This window comes from Myripristis murdjan, chromosome 8 (genome assembly GCF_902150065.1).
Source record: "Myripristis murdjan chromosome 8, fMyrMur1.1, whole genome shotgun sequence".
Lineage (NCBI taxonomy): Eukaryota > Metazoa > Chordata > Actinopteri > Holocentriformes > Holocentridae > Myripristis > Myripristis murdjan.
Window position 1 is genome coordinate 12,682,304 of NC_043987.1, and position 15,239 is coordinate 12,697,542.

The 15,239-nt window shown below is 44.7% G+C and overlaps 1 protein-coding gene across 1 annotated transcript; it reads right to left on the reverse strand.

Moving 5' to 3' along the window:
* Positions 1-78: 78 nt before the first annotated feature.
* Positions 79-2,605, reverse strand: gadd45gip1 (growth arrest and DNA-damage-inducible, gamma interacting protein 1). The gene is made up of 2 exons (XM_030058421.1): positions 2,158-2,605; positions 79-786 (listed from the first exon to the last, which is right to left on the reverse strand). The coding sequence occupies exons 1-2, from the start codon at positions 2,556-2,558 to the stop codon at positions 495-497; spliced, it is 693 nt and encodes a 230-aa protein (XP_029914281.1). The 5' UTR covers positions 2,559-2,605; the 3' UTR covers positions 79-494.
* Between the last annotated feature and the right edge of the window lie 12,634 nt (positions 2,606-15,239).

A 15,239-nucleotide genomic window follows, 5' to 3' on the forward strand; every position in this document is an offset into this window, starting at 1 on the left:
TATTTACCTATTTAGGAGGCATTTTTGCAGACAAAATGGACCACACAACAAACCCAGTTTAAAACAATGTGGGCGAGCTTTCTGTACAGAGGGTCCTTTATTCCAGTGACAGCTCAGTGGCTGTTTGGTTTGTATAGAAAAACCTGAAGCCAACAGAAGGACGACAGTCTTTACAACCAGCAAACGTATAACAGACATGGGTAGAGCATGTGTGGCCAACTAATATGATATTTGTTTTTTCGTGCATGGTGACTGAGATGAGTAGGGTTCACTGCATCAGGACAACTCAGACAGCGTCAGATAAGTTATTCACATATGAGGATACTAAATTGACTTTCAGATACTGTGCCATAATTGTGTCATTTTTCATGAAGCAAACCCCACCCATCTGGCACCAGAGTAGGCTAAGACAAGCCACAAAAGTATTTACACGGGCTGTTTGATCCAGGTCTAATAGATTTATATCCAGTAAATCAAAATGAGTCAGTCCAAAACTATGGGGAGGCAACAGGAGGAGCAGCAGGGGTTGCTGTTTGCTCCTCTTTCAGTCTGCGTTTCATTAGTTTCCTCTTCTTCTTCTCTTCCTTTTCAATTTCAGCGACCATTTCCAAGAACTTGGGGCTGCGGGGGTCCACTGCATAGCCAAAACGCTCGCGGGCCTCAGCCAGCAGCTTTGTGCGGCGGGCCTTCTCCTCTTTCAACTTCAGCTTAGCCTCCCGCTTTTCTCTCCGCCAGTCAGCAACCATCTTGGGCATCTTGGCCATGTTAGCTGCTATTAGTTTCTCTCTGAAATGGAGATGGAAAAGATTTGGATTGAGGTTTTTAAAGCGTTTGTCATGCATAGTTTAGGTACAACTAAAGCAAAAAGAAGGCCCCAATGTCTGGCTGTGTACTTAATATTCATGTTCTCCGCAGAACATATCTTTATTGATTAGTATTGCTTGTTATTCGCTCTTATGGTTTGCTGTAGTGGTTATACAACATTGGAATTGTACATTATATCTCACCACGGCATTCTAGCATTTTCAAACATGCTGACTGGGACATTGTGGTGGCTCAGCTGGCTAGACACATAACATTTAACTGTGACTAGCGGATACACCAATATCACTTTTACAGTGTCATTACCAAGACTGAAACTGATACTACACCATAAGCTTGGGGTCACTGGACAAAATAACCAATATAAAATGCTTCTTTTTCCCAACATTGGAGAAATACAGTGTCCCGTGTGCCAGAAATGCAGAAACTCAAGCCAGTATAGTCTTATTTCTGATGTGTTACTGAAGACTTTCGGTAGCAGATAATCATACAATCTCAAAACTCAATATTTAATTTTAGCCTGGGATCAGTACACAGATTACAAAGATATTAAAGGGTTTAAATCCAACCTAGGTCCTCTGCTTTCTCCTCTGTAGCTACACAATGTGCACTATCCAATTTATTATCATGACTTTTATTATTATTTTACTGGCTCAAGCGTGATGGATAGCCACTGCTTTTCACCATTTCTAAAATGCCACTACCTGGCATCATCGACTACCACGTGGAAAATATTTTATAAATCATACTTCATGATTATATATCTGTTCCATACAGTCATATTCTATTCTACAGATATTTTGCACATATCTTTCATCATACATGTAGTGTATGCAAAGGTTCAAAAATGAATATATATTTTGTTTTGATATATTTTATGATATATTTTAGTATAACATATTTTTTTACTCTTACATGGTATGCAAAAGCTTCTCTTCTCTTACATCCTTTGTGTTGAGCTACTTTATTTTGCTATAAGATATGTATTTCTCTCTTCTAGTGTTGATGGGTATATTTTGTGTAGCCTTCTGTTTGGACAACCTGCAGCTGGGACAAGAATTTCCCACTTTGGGAGCAATAAAGTATATATGTCTAAACACAAACACACACAGCAACGACGACAGGTTAAAACGCAAGTTGAATATTCATCAAGGAAAGCTGAGTAGCAGTGAAAATGTAAAGCCAGGCGAGTCATATTTGACATCAACAACATGTAAGCAGGTCAGACCGGGGGGAGGACGCGCTCTTGACAGCTTGACGTTAGCCATGTTGAGCTAACTGACCTAGCTGTCCGATAATAGACGCATCACGTTCAGCCGCGTTAGCGCTACTTACTTGGCGAGGCGTTTCGCATTTTCCTCCTTTTCCCTCGCGGCTATGTTCTTCATCGTGACCTCTAGTGGGGGGTGCCATTCCTTTTCCTCTGCTATGAGCTCCTCCAGCTTGTCGTGGCTGGGCCACAGCGTAGCGGGGTCGACCCCCGACGCGGAGCCGTACCGCCCGTACAGCTTGCGGTCATACTCGGCCGTCTTCTGCCACTCCGGCGTTTTCTCGCTCTCCTTGTCTGGGATGTACGGCTTGTTAAGGTTCAGTTTTAATGGTTTCGGATTATAAGTTGCGATCTGTTGCAGCAGTCCACAATGCGAGCTGACGGGAACGACTGTTTTTAATGATGAAATCTCCTTCAGTGTCCAACAAAATGCAGCTACCCTTCTGCACAGCATGGATGCCGCCATCTTTCCTGGCAAGAAGGACCCAGTGCACGTCGTAAGGTGGCCACGGAAGTGCCTGTTCATTACGCTGTTATTCTTGTTGGTGCTTTTATTTTAGTATATCAAATTAAACGTCACTACACAGTGCAACTATTCCAGCTAAACTCTCATATGCCATGTGTCTTCTTATGTTCTTTTTCTTTCCTCATTTTTTTTTAACATATAAAGTACCTAAATGTGTATAATCAGGCTATAATCTTTGAATGTTGTGTAATTTTACTATAACAAGCCATGACCAGTTTCAGACAGTTTAATTTTAACGTTTTCCATAGGAAATTCATTTTTAGAGCCACATGATAAAACTATTCCTGCTATTTCATTTTGAATCGGAGCTCATGTTTGGGATATTGTGTTGGGAAACCATAGGGCCACTGACATCATAGGCCCACAGTAACTGGTAAATTAATCACTTGTAGTTTCAGAGGCAGTCTCAGTGACTTTGACTTTCAGAGGCTAAATTCAATAGGGGGTATTTGTCTCTCAACATCACGCTTGACTTGGAAGCAGTTTTGAGCAGGTGGGCAATAGCCAGAGCACCAGAGCAAGGAGGGAGGCTGAGACTCTTTTAACACCTTTGAACAGTTAGGGACCACTGGGCAGGGGAATAAACCAGAAAACCTACTTTGAAAGAAAGGGTCTTTGTTTTAACCCCTTAACCCCACCTTCTTCCTCTTTTAGCAGCCTCCACCCTCCCTCCAACTTTTATATTTGATTTCTTTTCAAGAAGGGGAGATAGAACAAATGGGGTTGTGCTGGAGTGCAGCACTTACAGAGACAGATGTCACCGCTTTTGTGTTGCGGGAGCGCGCAAAGCTCTCCATCGTCATTAAAGATGTAGGGTTCCCATGGCAGGGGTAGCAGAGGGCTGGAAGTGGAGGTGGGGGTGGGCATGACAGAGGCTTAATTTGGCTTAGGAGCGATCCGGTGCCAAGCCTGGGGCTTTAGGGATCACATCAACGTCAGTCACAGGCAAATAGGCTTGTTAGCAGTCAGACGATAAGGGGATGGTGGCAAGATGACAGGTCTATTTCTGAGTGAGTAAGTAAGAGAGACGGATGGGTGGTGTGGTAATACATATTGAACAAACTTAAGTAGGACATGCTCCCTTCTTAAAGGACAGGACCACCACTGGTCACTTAAACCGAATTCTGGCTCCGTCACCTCTTGAAATATCATTTATGCTCAACTATGCATTTGAGCTGCATTAAAGTGAGCATTTATACTGAATAAATGTGTTGGGACCAGTGGGTCAAAGAGGCTGCCTGCATGAGGAGATGCTACATGACATCTGCTGAGAAGCTTTGGCAAATAAACTGAATGGTAAGCAGCACTAAACCTTGGCCTCCCCTGTAGGCCAGAGGTGCAAGGGCACATTTACATTAGGACTGAATTCCACTGATGCACGAGCCAACCTCTACAGGAGTGCCAACAGTGGCCGTCCATATGGGGCATCCAAATTAAATATTAACATTGTCTTCACATTTTTATAAACACATGTAAAATTCATGCTTAAATTGCGGGACACACTCATTGTAGTCTCATTTCGGTGACCCCTGCCACATTGCACCCATTTAATCCTGTTATCATGGTTCATGGTTTCACAAGTGGGTGCCCCCTTGCAGCTGAGGTTTAGGCACTCAAGCAGGATGCCGTGCACAACTTTCACTTTCACCTACTTTGAACTTGGCAGAGAATTGCACAAAGGCAGAAAAAACATCTTGGGTATTTCATTCTTTTCTTTTTTTTTTTTTTTTTTTACACAAACCACACTGCAGTGTGTTAAATAATTAGTTAATTTTCCAATACTACGGAAGCAACAAATGTTATTGGATTTTTCTTTGTAATAGTGTAAATGGTTTCTACAAATACTCTCTGTGTCTGTGTCTCTCATGCACGCACACAAACAAAGCCGAGGCTTGGCTTTGCCTTTGATATAATGTTATTTGCCAAGCCAGTCTTACTATTTGTTGACACAAAGAAAAAAAATCATAATAAATTGGGTCTAAATGAACCACTCTTTTGTCAGCGTTAAACAATGAAAGGGCTTTACTCAGAATTTGGCACCATGGATTTGACTTGTCAGCATCTTTCAGAACAAGGGATGAGGACAAATTCCAAATAAAATGAGAGCTGAACCCCAAAATATCCCTTTTCCCGGTTGTGACGGCACGCTGTGGCTATACTGCACACAGTAAGAGAAAAAAAAAAAGGACAGAAAACGAAAAAAAAAAAAAAACCCACTGATGATAAATGACATGATCACTGCTGCAGGAGCATCACACTGAAATTAAGAGGCCAAAGGTAACATTTAAGAGCATTACTGTTGTCCTTGCAAACGGGGATATAAATTACCCATAGGCAACTTAAGCCCGCTCGTCAACCATGGGAAATGTGCAAGGTTTACAATGGCAGCGCCAGTTTCTCAATTTGTGGTAAAAAGAAAAAACGGCCGTGATCATCACAATAAAGAAATCTGACTATGGAATACAGAAATTATGTATGTGCAGATTTTGTCGCTGGAGCGCAAGTTGTGGCTGTGATCACTCTTACAGCTCTCCGCAGGCTGCTTTTTAAACACCCCAGCCACCCCCACCCCTCCACTAATGTTAAACTTGGACTTAGCCCAATTCAGAACTGCCGGCGTAAGCGGTCTTATGAAGGGGGCTGGGGATGATGGGACTGGGGGGTTGGGGGGGGGTTGCTGGTGCGCGTGGGAGGGGAGGGAAAGGGGAAGGGGAGGGTGAGCTTTCAGTGGGGAGCAGCAGAGTATTTTACGGTAATGGATGTACCACATGGAGATCCAGTTAGTGATGTGTTTGGAGCACGATGGGAGGTTTGGGGGGCTCCGTGCCCTGCTGCATTCTCCACTGAGTCTGTGGAAAAAGGCAGGGATGGCTGTGGCTTTCTGAAAGATTCATCCACCTGGGCAGAGGGGCAGAGTGATGGCGAGACGAGGGGGATGAGGGGTGTGGAGCGGCGTAACCTACAGGGAGCCTTTATTTCTGCTCACTTTGCAGCAAAGAGTGCTGTAAAAATGGCAGACTGGGACTCCCTGAGCCCCCCCGCTGGATTTCCTGTCTGCTGCCACATAATGGCTGTAACATTTTAACTAAATTAACCTGCATCGCAAATCTTTATATTTCACTCGTGTAAATACCTACAGAGAAAGATGCACGTCCTCATAAACATATCCACACACTGGGTTTACATAAGCATTTGGCATTAGTTCATCTATAATGGCAGTGGATTCCCATGGTAGTAAACAACTGTGCCACTGTCTGCCTCTGATACATTAAGATTTTTTTCTACAAATGATCAAATGGCCAGGGAGACTGAACAGATTGTGGTGTAGAAAAAAAATTAATGTGCCCGATTTGACAGATTTGTAAACAACCTTGATAACATCCCTGAAATGTTAGCTTTGGTGGAGCTCAAAGTCTCTCTTTACCTCACTGGGAGTCCTCAGGCCCGTATCCCTGGCCCAGGGTCCTAATGAGATGATGAATGGGAGCATACGGAGTGATGGAGGCCCTTGATCCACCAGTGACTGCTAATTTAAGGGGAGATTCATCAAATGTGGGCCTGCACTCGGGTGCACCTTCATAACACAGTGCTGGGGTCCAGTGAAGATGAATGGAGGTAATTATCAGCTCTACCTGTTCACAGCCACCCTCCTCTTCTCTGAGGCTTCCTGGGGTTCCAGTGCTAGTCGTCTGTCTGCTGCTGCACCAATGGTCGAATTCTGTTTTCAGCTCATACAGGGCAATAGTGATTCAGTGGATATTTTGCATTACACTGGTGCAACACTACTGCTGCACTCATCTCACACAAAATGACTGAATGCACTATTCCTCTTTGCGGACGCTTCAATCATAAGTGCTACTGCTATCGCTTGGTCAACAGAACTGTTACTGTTAGCACTTCCAGTTGGCATTGTTGTAATTTGTCATTGGTTCCTATGAAATCTGCTGCCAAAGGCACTGAATATGCTTGCTTGCTGCCAAGTTACTAGAATAGTCACTACTGATGGAGTAGTTAGGGATAATGTGGCAGAAACTTTCACACCACTTCAGAGCTTCAGTGTGTGTGTGTGTGTGTTTTAAATACTGGCAACACCTTCAGAGATTTCCACATCGGTTAGTGTGAGAGAGAGACACTCTGGCCACAATGAAAAACAGCATCTTCAAAGCCCCCTCAAGCAAAGAGGTCTGCATGGAAAAGAGATTGACCTCATGAGTTTTTGGTGTCCTCCTTCTGTGAGGAAGTGGTGGAGCTGCTGAAAGACTTGTTCCAGCCGAAGGTTTATCCAGGCTGGGCCACCTGATTCAACCTGGAATATGAAAACCCAGGATGACAACCCCTAGCGCCCTCTGATCTCGGGGCGCTGAGTCATGGCATGTACACACCCTAGATACAGACACACATCGAGGAACATACACACACCCTTGATTTTTGAAATTTTGGGATGGGGGACTGTGATGCAGAGAGGGAATTTGGGAGGGGGTTGCAAGTGGCACCAGGCTGGCGCAGACATCGCTCCCGTCTCTCCCTTAGCTGCGCCGGCACCATCTGTCATCTGCGTGAACATCTGCAAACCCAAGGTGCCCTTGTCACCCAATGTTACAGCAGTATGTTTGGCTTTTCCATTAAGGAAACCTGGAGTGATTTACCAGAACAAAACCTATTAGATAGGATTGTGTAGGGGTGAATCAGCTGGGTTGCTGATGCACATTAAATAGTAGGATTCCTCCTCAGGCAATGCCGCCTGCCTGTCTAGCATGTCTGGCTAGCATGACATCTCATCTACTGACTGACTGACAATTTGGCCTGAGTCTGCCGTTTCTTTATGAGCCTTGGCTCCTCCAGATTTCTTCCCATCTCTCTCCTTGTACCGTAAAACAGATGGCTTCACCCCATCCTTGTTTTTAATCTATCTTCCCTCTGTAAGAGCACTTGGGGTTATGACCAAAGCTGAAATCATGTTCATATTTACAAGATTCTAGGAGGCTTGAACGGCTATACCATGCCACGGTGCTTTTGGAACAAATTTGTATTTGCATGATGTTTTAGGGCTTCATCCCAAGCAAAGGTGAATAAATCTAGAAAAAGAATATCATGTACAAAGCACAGCCATAATTCTTAATGTTTCATGTGGGCTTCAGGCTGAATAGCTATAACCCTGGCAGTAAGTAAAGAAAATCAGAACAAATATTGAGTAATATTTTCCTAAAAAGTAGCCTTATGTAAGCTTACTGTAAAAAAAAAAAAAAAAAGAAAGAAAGAAATAACAAAGCAGCCCAGTGTAGACAGGTATCACAGAAACATACAATGAGTGCTGCTCTCCTGTTAGATGCTAGGGAAGATATTTCCAGACACTGAGAACCGATGGCAGATGGATTGCTGTGCTAAGACTGGACGGTGTATTATTCACTGCTGCAGCTCTCTGGAGAGCGTTGCTGTCTATTGCATATGGTGCTGAGCTGGATTACAGCAACAAGATCAAAACAATATGCTCATTGTCCACCATGCACGGATATAATCTCAAGGATTACTCGCCAATGAAACCGGCCGCAGCCTCTCTGGATGATACAGAGTGATATGGGGGATTTTACGCAAGCCTTGGCAGAGAGCACCCATTCTGAGATTCCCTGATCTTTCAGACTCTAGAGTTTTATTCCATTTTTCCTTCTCTTTGTTACCATCAGCACATGAAGCTGGGCGCAGAGCACATGGGCAAAGCTTTACCTCCCGCAGCTGCCTCTCAAAAGAAATGGGAAAACACACACTCACACAAACAGCGAGCTCCCTACCATCTGCTGCAGCGAGCGAGCAAGCGAGGGAGGATGCGTCTGTCCAGTTAGCTGTGAATTCGAAACAGCAGCTGAGAGGACACACTGTGCCCTGACCACACAGAGTGGCACCACTGCTGCCCGGCTGCCTGGCACAACAGACCCCATCTGACACACTGATGAATTCACACACACGTTGAAAGATTGTGGGCCAAATTCACAGCCGTGGCTTTAAATGTAGTCCTGAACTGAAAAACCTATTTTTAATGGAGATTTCCACAGACAGATGTGTCTGAGCGTAGGGGTCTAAGTTTGACTTTGAAATGTGTGTGTGTGTGTGTGTGTGTGTGTACAAAATGGGCTCACATCATGTGTATTCATGGAGACATCCACAACATTTCCCAATGATGTGGACAAAAAAAAAAGTGAATTGTCCTGGACTTCCTCCATGTGAAGCTGATCCATGTAATGGAAACAGCAACATAAAACAAGATTTATTCTTCTGAATAGTTCACAACCTAACCGTTTTATGACTGCCAATGCACTCAGTAAATGACTAGAATACCTCAAAATGAACATCATGGACAGAGGGCTTGGCTCGCAGACTGATGATTCAATTTTCTACTAGGGTCAGTTTTTCTTTGCTTTTATCTGTGGATGAAAAAAAAACGGTTTACACTCTTTGTAAGCTGGTTATACTCTTTGGATAGCTTGACAAGTATTCTCTTAAAACTGTTGAACAGCAGAAGAAAAGGGGAATAGACATCAAGCGGGCATGGAGGCATACAAAAAAGCACCCAAACAAATACCCATGGGAGCACAACATTCAGCACCGGCCAAAAAGTGGCTGGCGGAGAGGGTTACCTTTGAAAAGAGCACCTGCATGGTGAAGAGTCTCCCAACACACACACACACACACACACACACACACACACACACACACAAAACAAGTCCTCTGCAACTCTTTCTGGTTCTCGCCTGTAGCCTGGGAGAGAGAGAGAGGGAGTCTGTGCCTCTGGACGCACTCCTCATCCAGGCTACTTGATGTTCGCTCATTGCAATTTGTCACCTGGCCTTGTTTACTTTCTTTCCGCTCATTTAGGACTCACCTTTGTCCTAATGGGCTCATTAGCGGCGGCCTCATTCCGGGAAGTAACCACAGGTTAAAGTAATGAGACGCACCGCATGTCTGAACCGAGCGACACGGCTCAGGCGCCGCGCTTTAAATGAGCCTTGGCCTCTCTCTCATCGGGGTAAGAGCGAGCAGAGGAGCCAACAATATGTTTTCACTTTTATGTCAGTGTTTTTTTTTCACAAGTGATCTATAGTGGGCCGGTAAAATTGATATTTATAACAAGAAATGCATGGCCCCGTTTCCGAATAACACTGTGCTCACTCCCTATAATTAGATTAGCCGCTTCTCTTTCTCAGCTAAAGAAAGGGGTTGCGCACCAGATTTTAACCAACATACAGCGCAGGATTTTGCAGGTTTGCATCGTGGAAACATGCAGTAAAACTGATGTCCCAAAAGGTATCTGGCAGCTGCAGCCTCCCGTCGGCCTTGTTAGTGGCGTTTATTGACACCTATTCCTTAACAGAGAGAAGCTTGGCTAGAAGAGGACATGTGGAAACAAAAGCTGCCTGAAGACCACGAGGTGTCGGAGTGCAGGTATAAGGTGACAGATTTGCTTTGGCTTCCTCAAAAACGGTTTGCACCGGACTTAAATACAGTAAAGAGGGCAAGGACACTAAATGCATTATTACTTACCTTTTATGTAGTGTGCAATTGGTGTGTGTGCGTTTGTGTGTGTGTGTGTGTGTGTGTGTGCCTGTGTAAGCATCTTTAGTATCCCCATCTTTTGCAAATATGCAGTACCTGAAGTAAATTAATTTCCTTTTATTTGATTCCCCCCCTCCCACTTTTCATTTCTTCCAGATACCTACAGGGTGTGTGCCAGCCACACAGGAATGGGGAGGTGGAAGGGAAAGAGGAGAGAGAGAGAGCTGGATGAATTGGGATTGTGGGGTAAATTAGGGTGAGAGAGGAGGGATAGGAGGAGAAGAGAGAGAGAGAGAGAGAGAGAGAGGGAGGTAAAACTGAAAGCAGATGGCAATGCTGGCACCTGTCTTGCACTAAAATCTGTTTGGAGCCGTTTTCCACATGTATTAAAAAAAAAAAAAAAAAAAAAAAAGCCAATTCTGCATATTATGCCAAAAAAAGAGCCTCTCAGGTTTTAACCCTTTGTGACCAAACCCTCCCTTAGCTTCCCAGTCATAATAGGATGCCCCCTCTGCACAGGAGGAGATACAAAACCCCTCTCAAATCCCTGCGCTCTCTCACCCGGGCCTTGTAAGCAAACAGAGGGGGCATTCATGTTATGAAGAACAGGAGAGAGTCTCATTTGAAGCGTTAATCTGTGGGCCACATGCTGCACAACGGCAGAGAACCAAACGGGCACCACAGTAACAGACTTGACGACACACACACACACACACACACACACACACTCAGAGCAGCAAGGCTTGCCCAGGGTAAACATGGCATCTATGTATTTGGCAAGTGACGTAGTCTGTTCCAGGTGGTTGCATGTATTAGTTTTGATAAGATCATACCTCTTAGGCTTCTGTCAACTCTCTGTATTCTCCTGCAGTTACAAAACATTTTCTAAAATGTGCAGTAAACGTATCAGTTTTATTGAGAGTTTGTGAGAAATCCAACCAAATGTGAATAGTTTTCCAATCATCCTCCTTTTATGGGAATAATTTTTCCATGTAACGCAGAGAAGTTGAATTTCTTACAGACAGTTTTTAGAAGTAAAATTCAATAACGTCCTTAGCTTTCGCTGGAGACGTTAGAGGAATATTTCTCAGCAAATACCTCACCTAAAATGACAAGGGGGTTGCCTTGGCATCTCTTTTTGTAGTTCTCCAAACGCACCAGCAGAGTGTACCAGAGGACCCGTGTCCTGACTTGAGGTTGTCAAGTACTTATTCCATTGCTTTATCTGTAATGCGCAACACTACACACAGCACATTCAGACTCGACCTAAACTCCAGCACAAAGCCTGCACTGAGCCGGGGAACAGACACCTGTCAAAGGTTGTTGTCACCCACTCGTTTCAACCCCTACCAAACCTTTATAAACTGAAAATAGCTACTTTCCTTCCCTCCTCACTTCTTTTTTTCCAAGGGAACCACAAATTGTTTCCAGGTTTTCACACATAGTAACTTAGTGTTTGGGGCTATTTGGAACTGAAACAATTACAAACAAACCTGTATTATACCCCTTCTCAGCTAATGGATCTGAGTAGAAAAGACAAGAAAATAAAACGTTTCTGTTTTCCCCCTCAGGTTATTTTAGATTGTGGGCTCATTTTCTAATTATGGTGGCCATGCTTTAAGCATGCAGTGCATGTTTCTCAGTAATTTTCTAGCTTTAATGAAAATCTGTGAGCACCGCTGCACAGGAAAAAAAAAAAAAAAAAAAGAAAGAAAGAAAAAAAAAGCCTGATCATTCCTAATTTGCTAACCTTTGACAACCTGTTGCAATTGTGTTTGGAAATGATAAATCATGATTTGAGTAACAATTGTGTAATCTTTTAATTCCTCTCTAATGTGCTGACAGACTTACAGGCTCAGTGGAAAATGGTGTTTGGGTATGTGTGTGTGTGTGTGTGTGTGTGTCTGTGTGTGTGTGTTTGAAAGTGCGTGAGACACACTGGCAAGCAGACAGACAGGTAAAGAAGGAGTGAGAGAAAAAAAAACAGGCTGAAAAGAAAGACAGACAGAAAGAGGAAAGTTGTGTTTATGATTGCATTACAGGCTGGCATTGCCCCATTCAAGATCTGAGTTTCTTGCTAGTGGTGATGCCCAGAGGTTGTTGCCATGCAACTCAATGTGGCACACGCACATACACACACACATGCACGTACACACACCCACAAACACACACAAGCCCCAACAATGGTGTGCTTTATGAGGTGCCCACTGATGCCATGGTAACCTCCTCATTCTGGGCAAGACGGGCAGAGTGGTGTGCCAAAAAAATGCCATGGTTCCTTTTTTTCCCTTTCTCAAACCACGTTGCCCAGAAACCTTTTGAAACTTAATAAGTGAAACCAGTGGGCAGACAAATTACGGCGGGAGTGTGTGAGGGAGAGCGAGGGAGAGCGTAAACTTTGGATTTTTAGTGTATCCATGTCCCTCGGGCATAAATTTAGCCATGAGTGAAAAAAAAAAAAATGATGTTGTACGATTACAGATCAGAAACTACAGCAGGGCTGACCCGGGAAGGCCGCACACGTTCACCACAACAGAGCTTTACACACACTCTGCAGCAGATAACAATGTGTAAGTGCCGTGAATCTCTTTAGCTGCCTCTCTGGAGTGACTGTGGTGCAGTTCAGCTAGACACTTCTATCAGAAACTTCCCTGAGTGGTCCACTTCACTGGAAATTATCAGTGGCTATCCAGTGTGTGCTGTTGACCCGTGGTGTTCAGGAGGGAATCTGGTGCAGTTATATAACACTGGCCTTTCTGCAGAGGTAGAGGGAGCAGAGGACAAAAGCGCTCCAAAGAGGGTAGTGGCTCCAGTCGAGTGTTGTTCTGCTGGCAGAAATATTTCCGAGGTGAACTGGGTTTGATGGAAAATCAAGAGACGAGGGGGCTGTATATGTAATGTAAGCGACTCAACGTGCGAGCGGGTCCGCGAGGGACTTGTGAGTGTGAGTGTTGGAGAGAGGGGCTGCTCCATCCATTTCCATATTACCGGGGGTCATCTAGGCATTGCGCCCAGTCCCTGTGCTCGTAGGCCCCACTGAGGCCTGGCCAGATTAAAAACAGCGTTGAATCATGACTGGAAGCTAGGGAAGGGTGGAAGAAGAGAGGTGGGGTCACACAATAGAGTCCCTTCTAGTGCTTTTAAATTCCCTTAAATTAGGGAGCCGTGCCAAGCGCGGCCCGTCAACCAGGCGATCACGTTATAACCGGCCCTGTAATTGCCACTCATCCTGCAGCCCAGCCCCCTTTTTCCTGTGGACGGCTCCCCTCCTACCCGATCATCCACTCGCTCACACACACACACACATGTAAAACACACAGCACTTAATGCAGGATCGCCACTCGGGAATACATGTGATGTTAATGGCACGCTCCTTCACAATCTGTCAATGCCTGTTAATGAACCCATACATAAACATACAGGTCTGCGTCGCCTTGCACTAACTGCATCAGGACAGACAGAACAAAACAGAGGTGGGGGGGGGGAGCAGATAGACACGGAGGACAGGCAGACAGGTAGATAGACAGAGAGCTTGGCGGACAGGAAAAGTGGACCACGGAGGCAAATGTGGGCAGACAGGGGACTGGCAGCGAGACAAAGTAGACACGGAAGACAGAAACGTAAACAGAGAGACAGATAAATAAAGAGACCATCATAGGCTGGCAAGCAGACAGGCAAAGACAGGAGGATTGATCGCATAGATACAATGCATCAGATAAATCCGCCGTTCCATTGGATTGAGCGTGGAAGTAAAACAAAAGGGCAAACTCAATTTTATTCTCAGACGTTTCTTTTTATTTTCTATAATAGGCATGACTAAATAAAATCCACAATAATGCCGTCCTCATGTGAAATGACTAAATGTTTATACCACAGAAGAAAATGACTTTCGTTTGTTTTTATTATGTTCATCAACAACAGATTTCCCTCTGGTCTGCGTGCGCTGAACGAGGAGGAGAGGCATCATGGCTGGTGAGGTGAGTGGTACTGAAAACTATTCAGTGCAGGGCTTTTATCAAAAGACTCGTTGAGTGCAAACAGCGCATTTTCTTGCACGGGTGGCCCTGGTGGAAGACGAGGCTTCCCATTGATCTGCAGCACACCAACAAACTATTAAAGCGCACATGCTGGTCACTGCTGGCAGAGGACACCATGGAGCAGTTAAAGGCACTGCACCTAAAGATGTAGACGTTAAAATGCAGAGAGCCCCTTTAATCTGCACCTAAAGATGTGGACGTTAAAATGCAGAGAGCCCCTTTAATAAGGTGAATGACTGGAAGTGATAAAACAGATTTTGAAAGATGTCAATAAAATTAAAAGGTAGAGAGTACAACAATAGCTTTCAGTTTGTTTGTTGTTGTTTTTTTGTTTTTTTTTTACCATGTTGGGTGTACAATGGAAGCACTTCAGTAACCTGGCTCAGACATCTGAGCTTGGACCAAGGCCTCCTGGAATATGTATATCAACACAGAACACGGTGCATAGAAATTATTGCTTTCAACAGACATTTTGACTCATAAAAGTGTTACGACTATACATGCTGCAGGAGATATGGCTATATGACACGTGCAGGGCACTACAAACACATGGATCTATGCACACACACACACACACACATACGCGCGCACACACACACACAGGCAAATCTCGGTATTTGGTGCAGAGATGGTGGCTCAGTAAGTCTGCACATGGCAGCAGGAGCAGTTGGACGGGCGAAGCGGGAGGCACAGCTGCTTGGAGAGGGCTCCGTGGCATTTCTGTGTCTGTGTCCCTTCTCCCTCCACACACACACACACACACACACACACACACACTCAGACACACGCATACATACAGTATATACCCACACATACACACACTCACTCTAGCACTCACGCTGCAGAAGCATCCTGGTAACAGACAGCTCCTGATTGGTGACTCCATCCGTGTTTTTCCCTCATTGACAGTGTTTATTTATATATTTACCAGCAGTCCCAGGAAGAGGATTCTGGCGTGGGAGGCAGCGTGGCAGCGCAGGAATGGCGTGGGAGAGGCAGAGTGACCCAGGGCTCAGGTGGCAGCTGTGTTATGACTTCT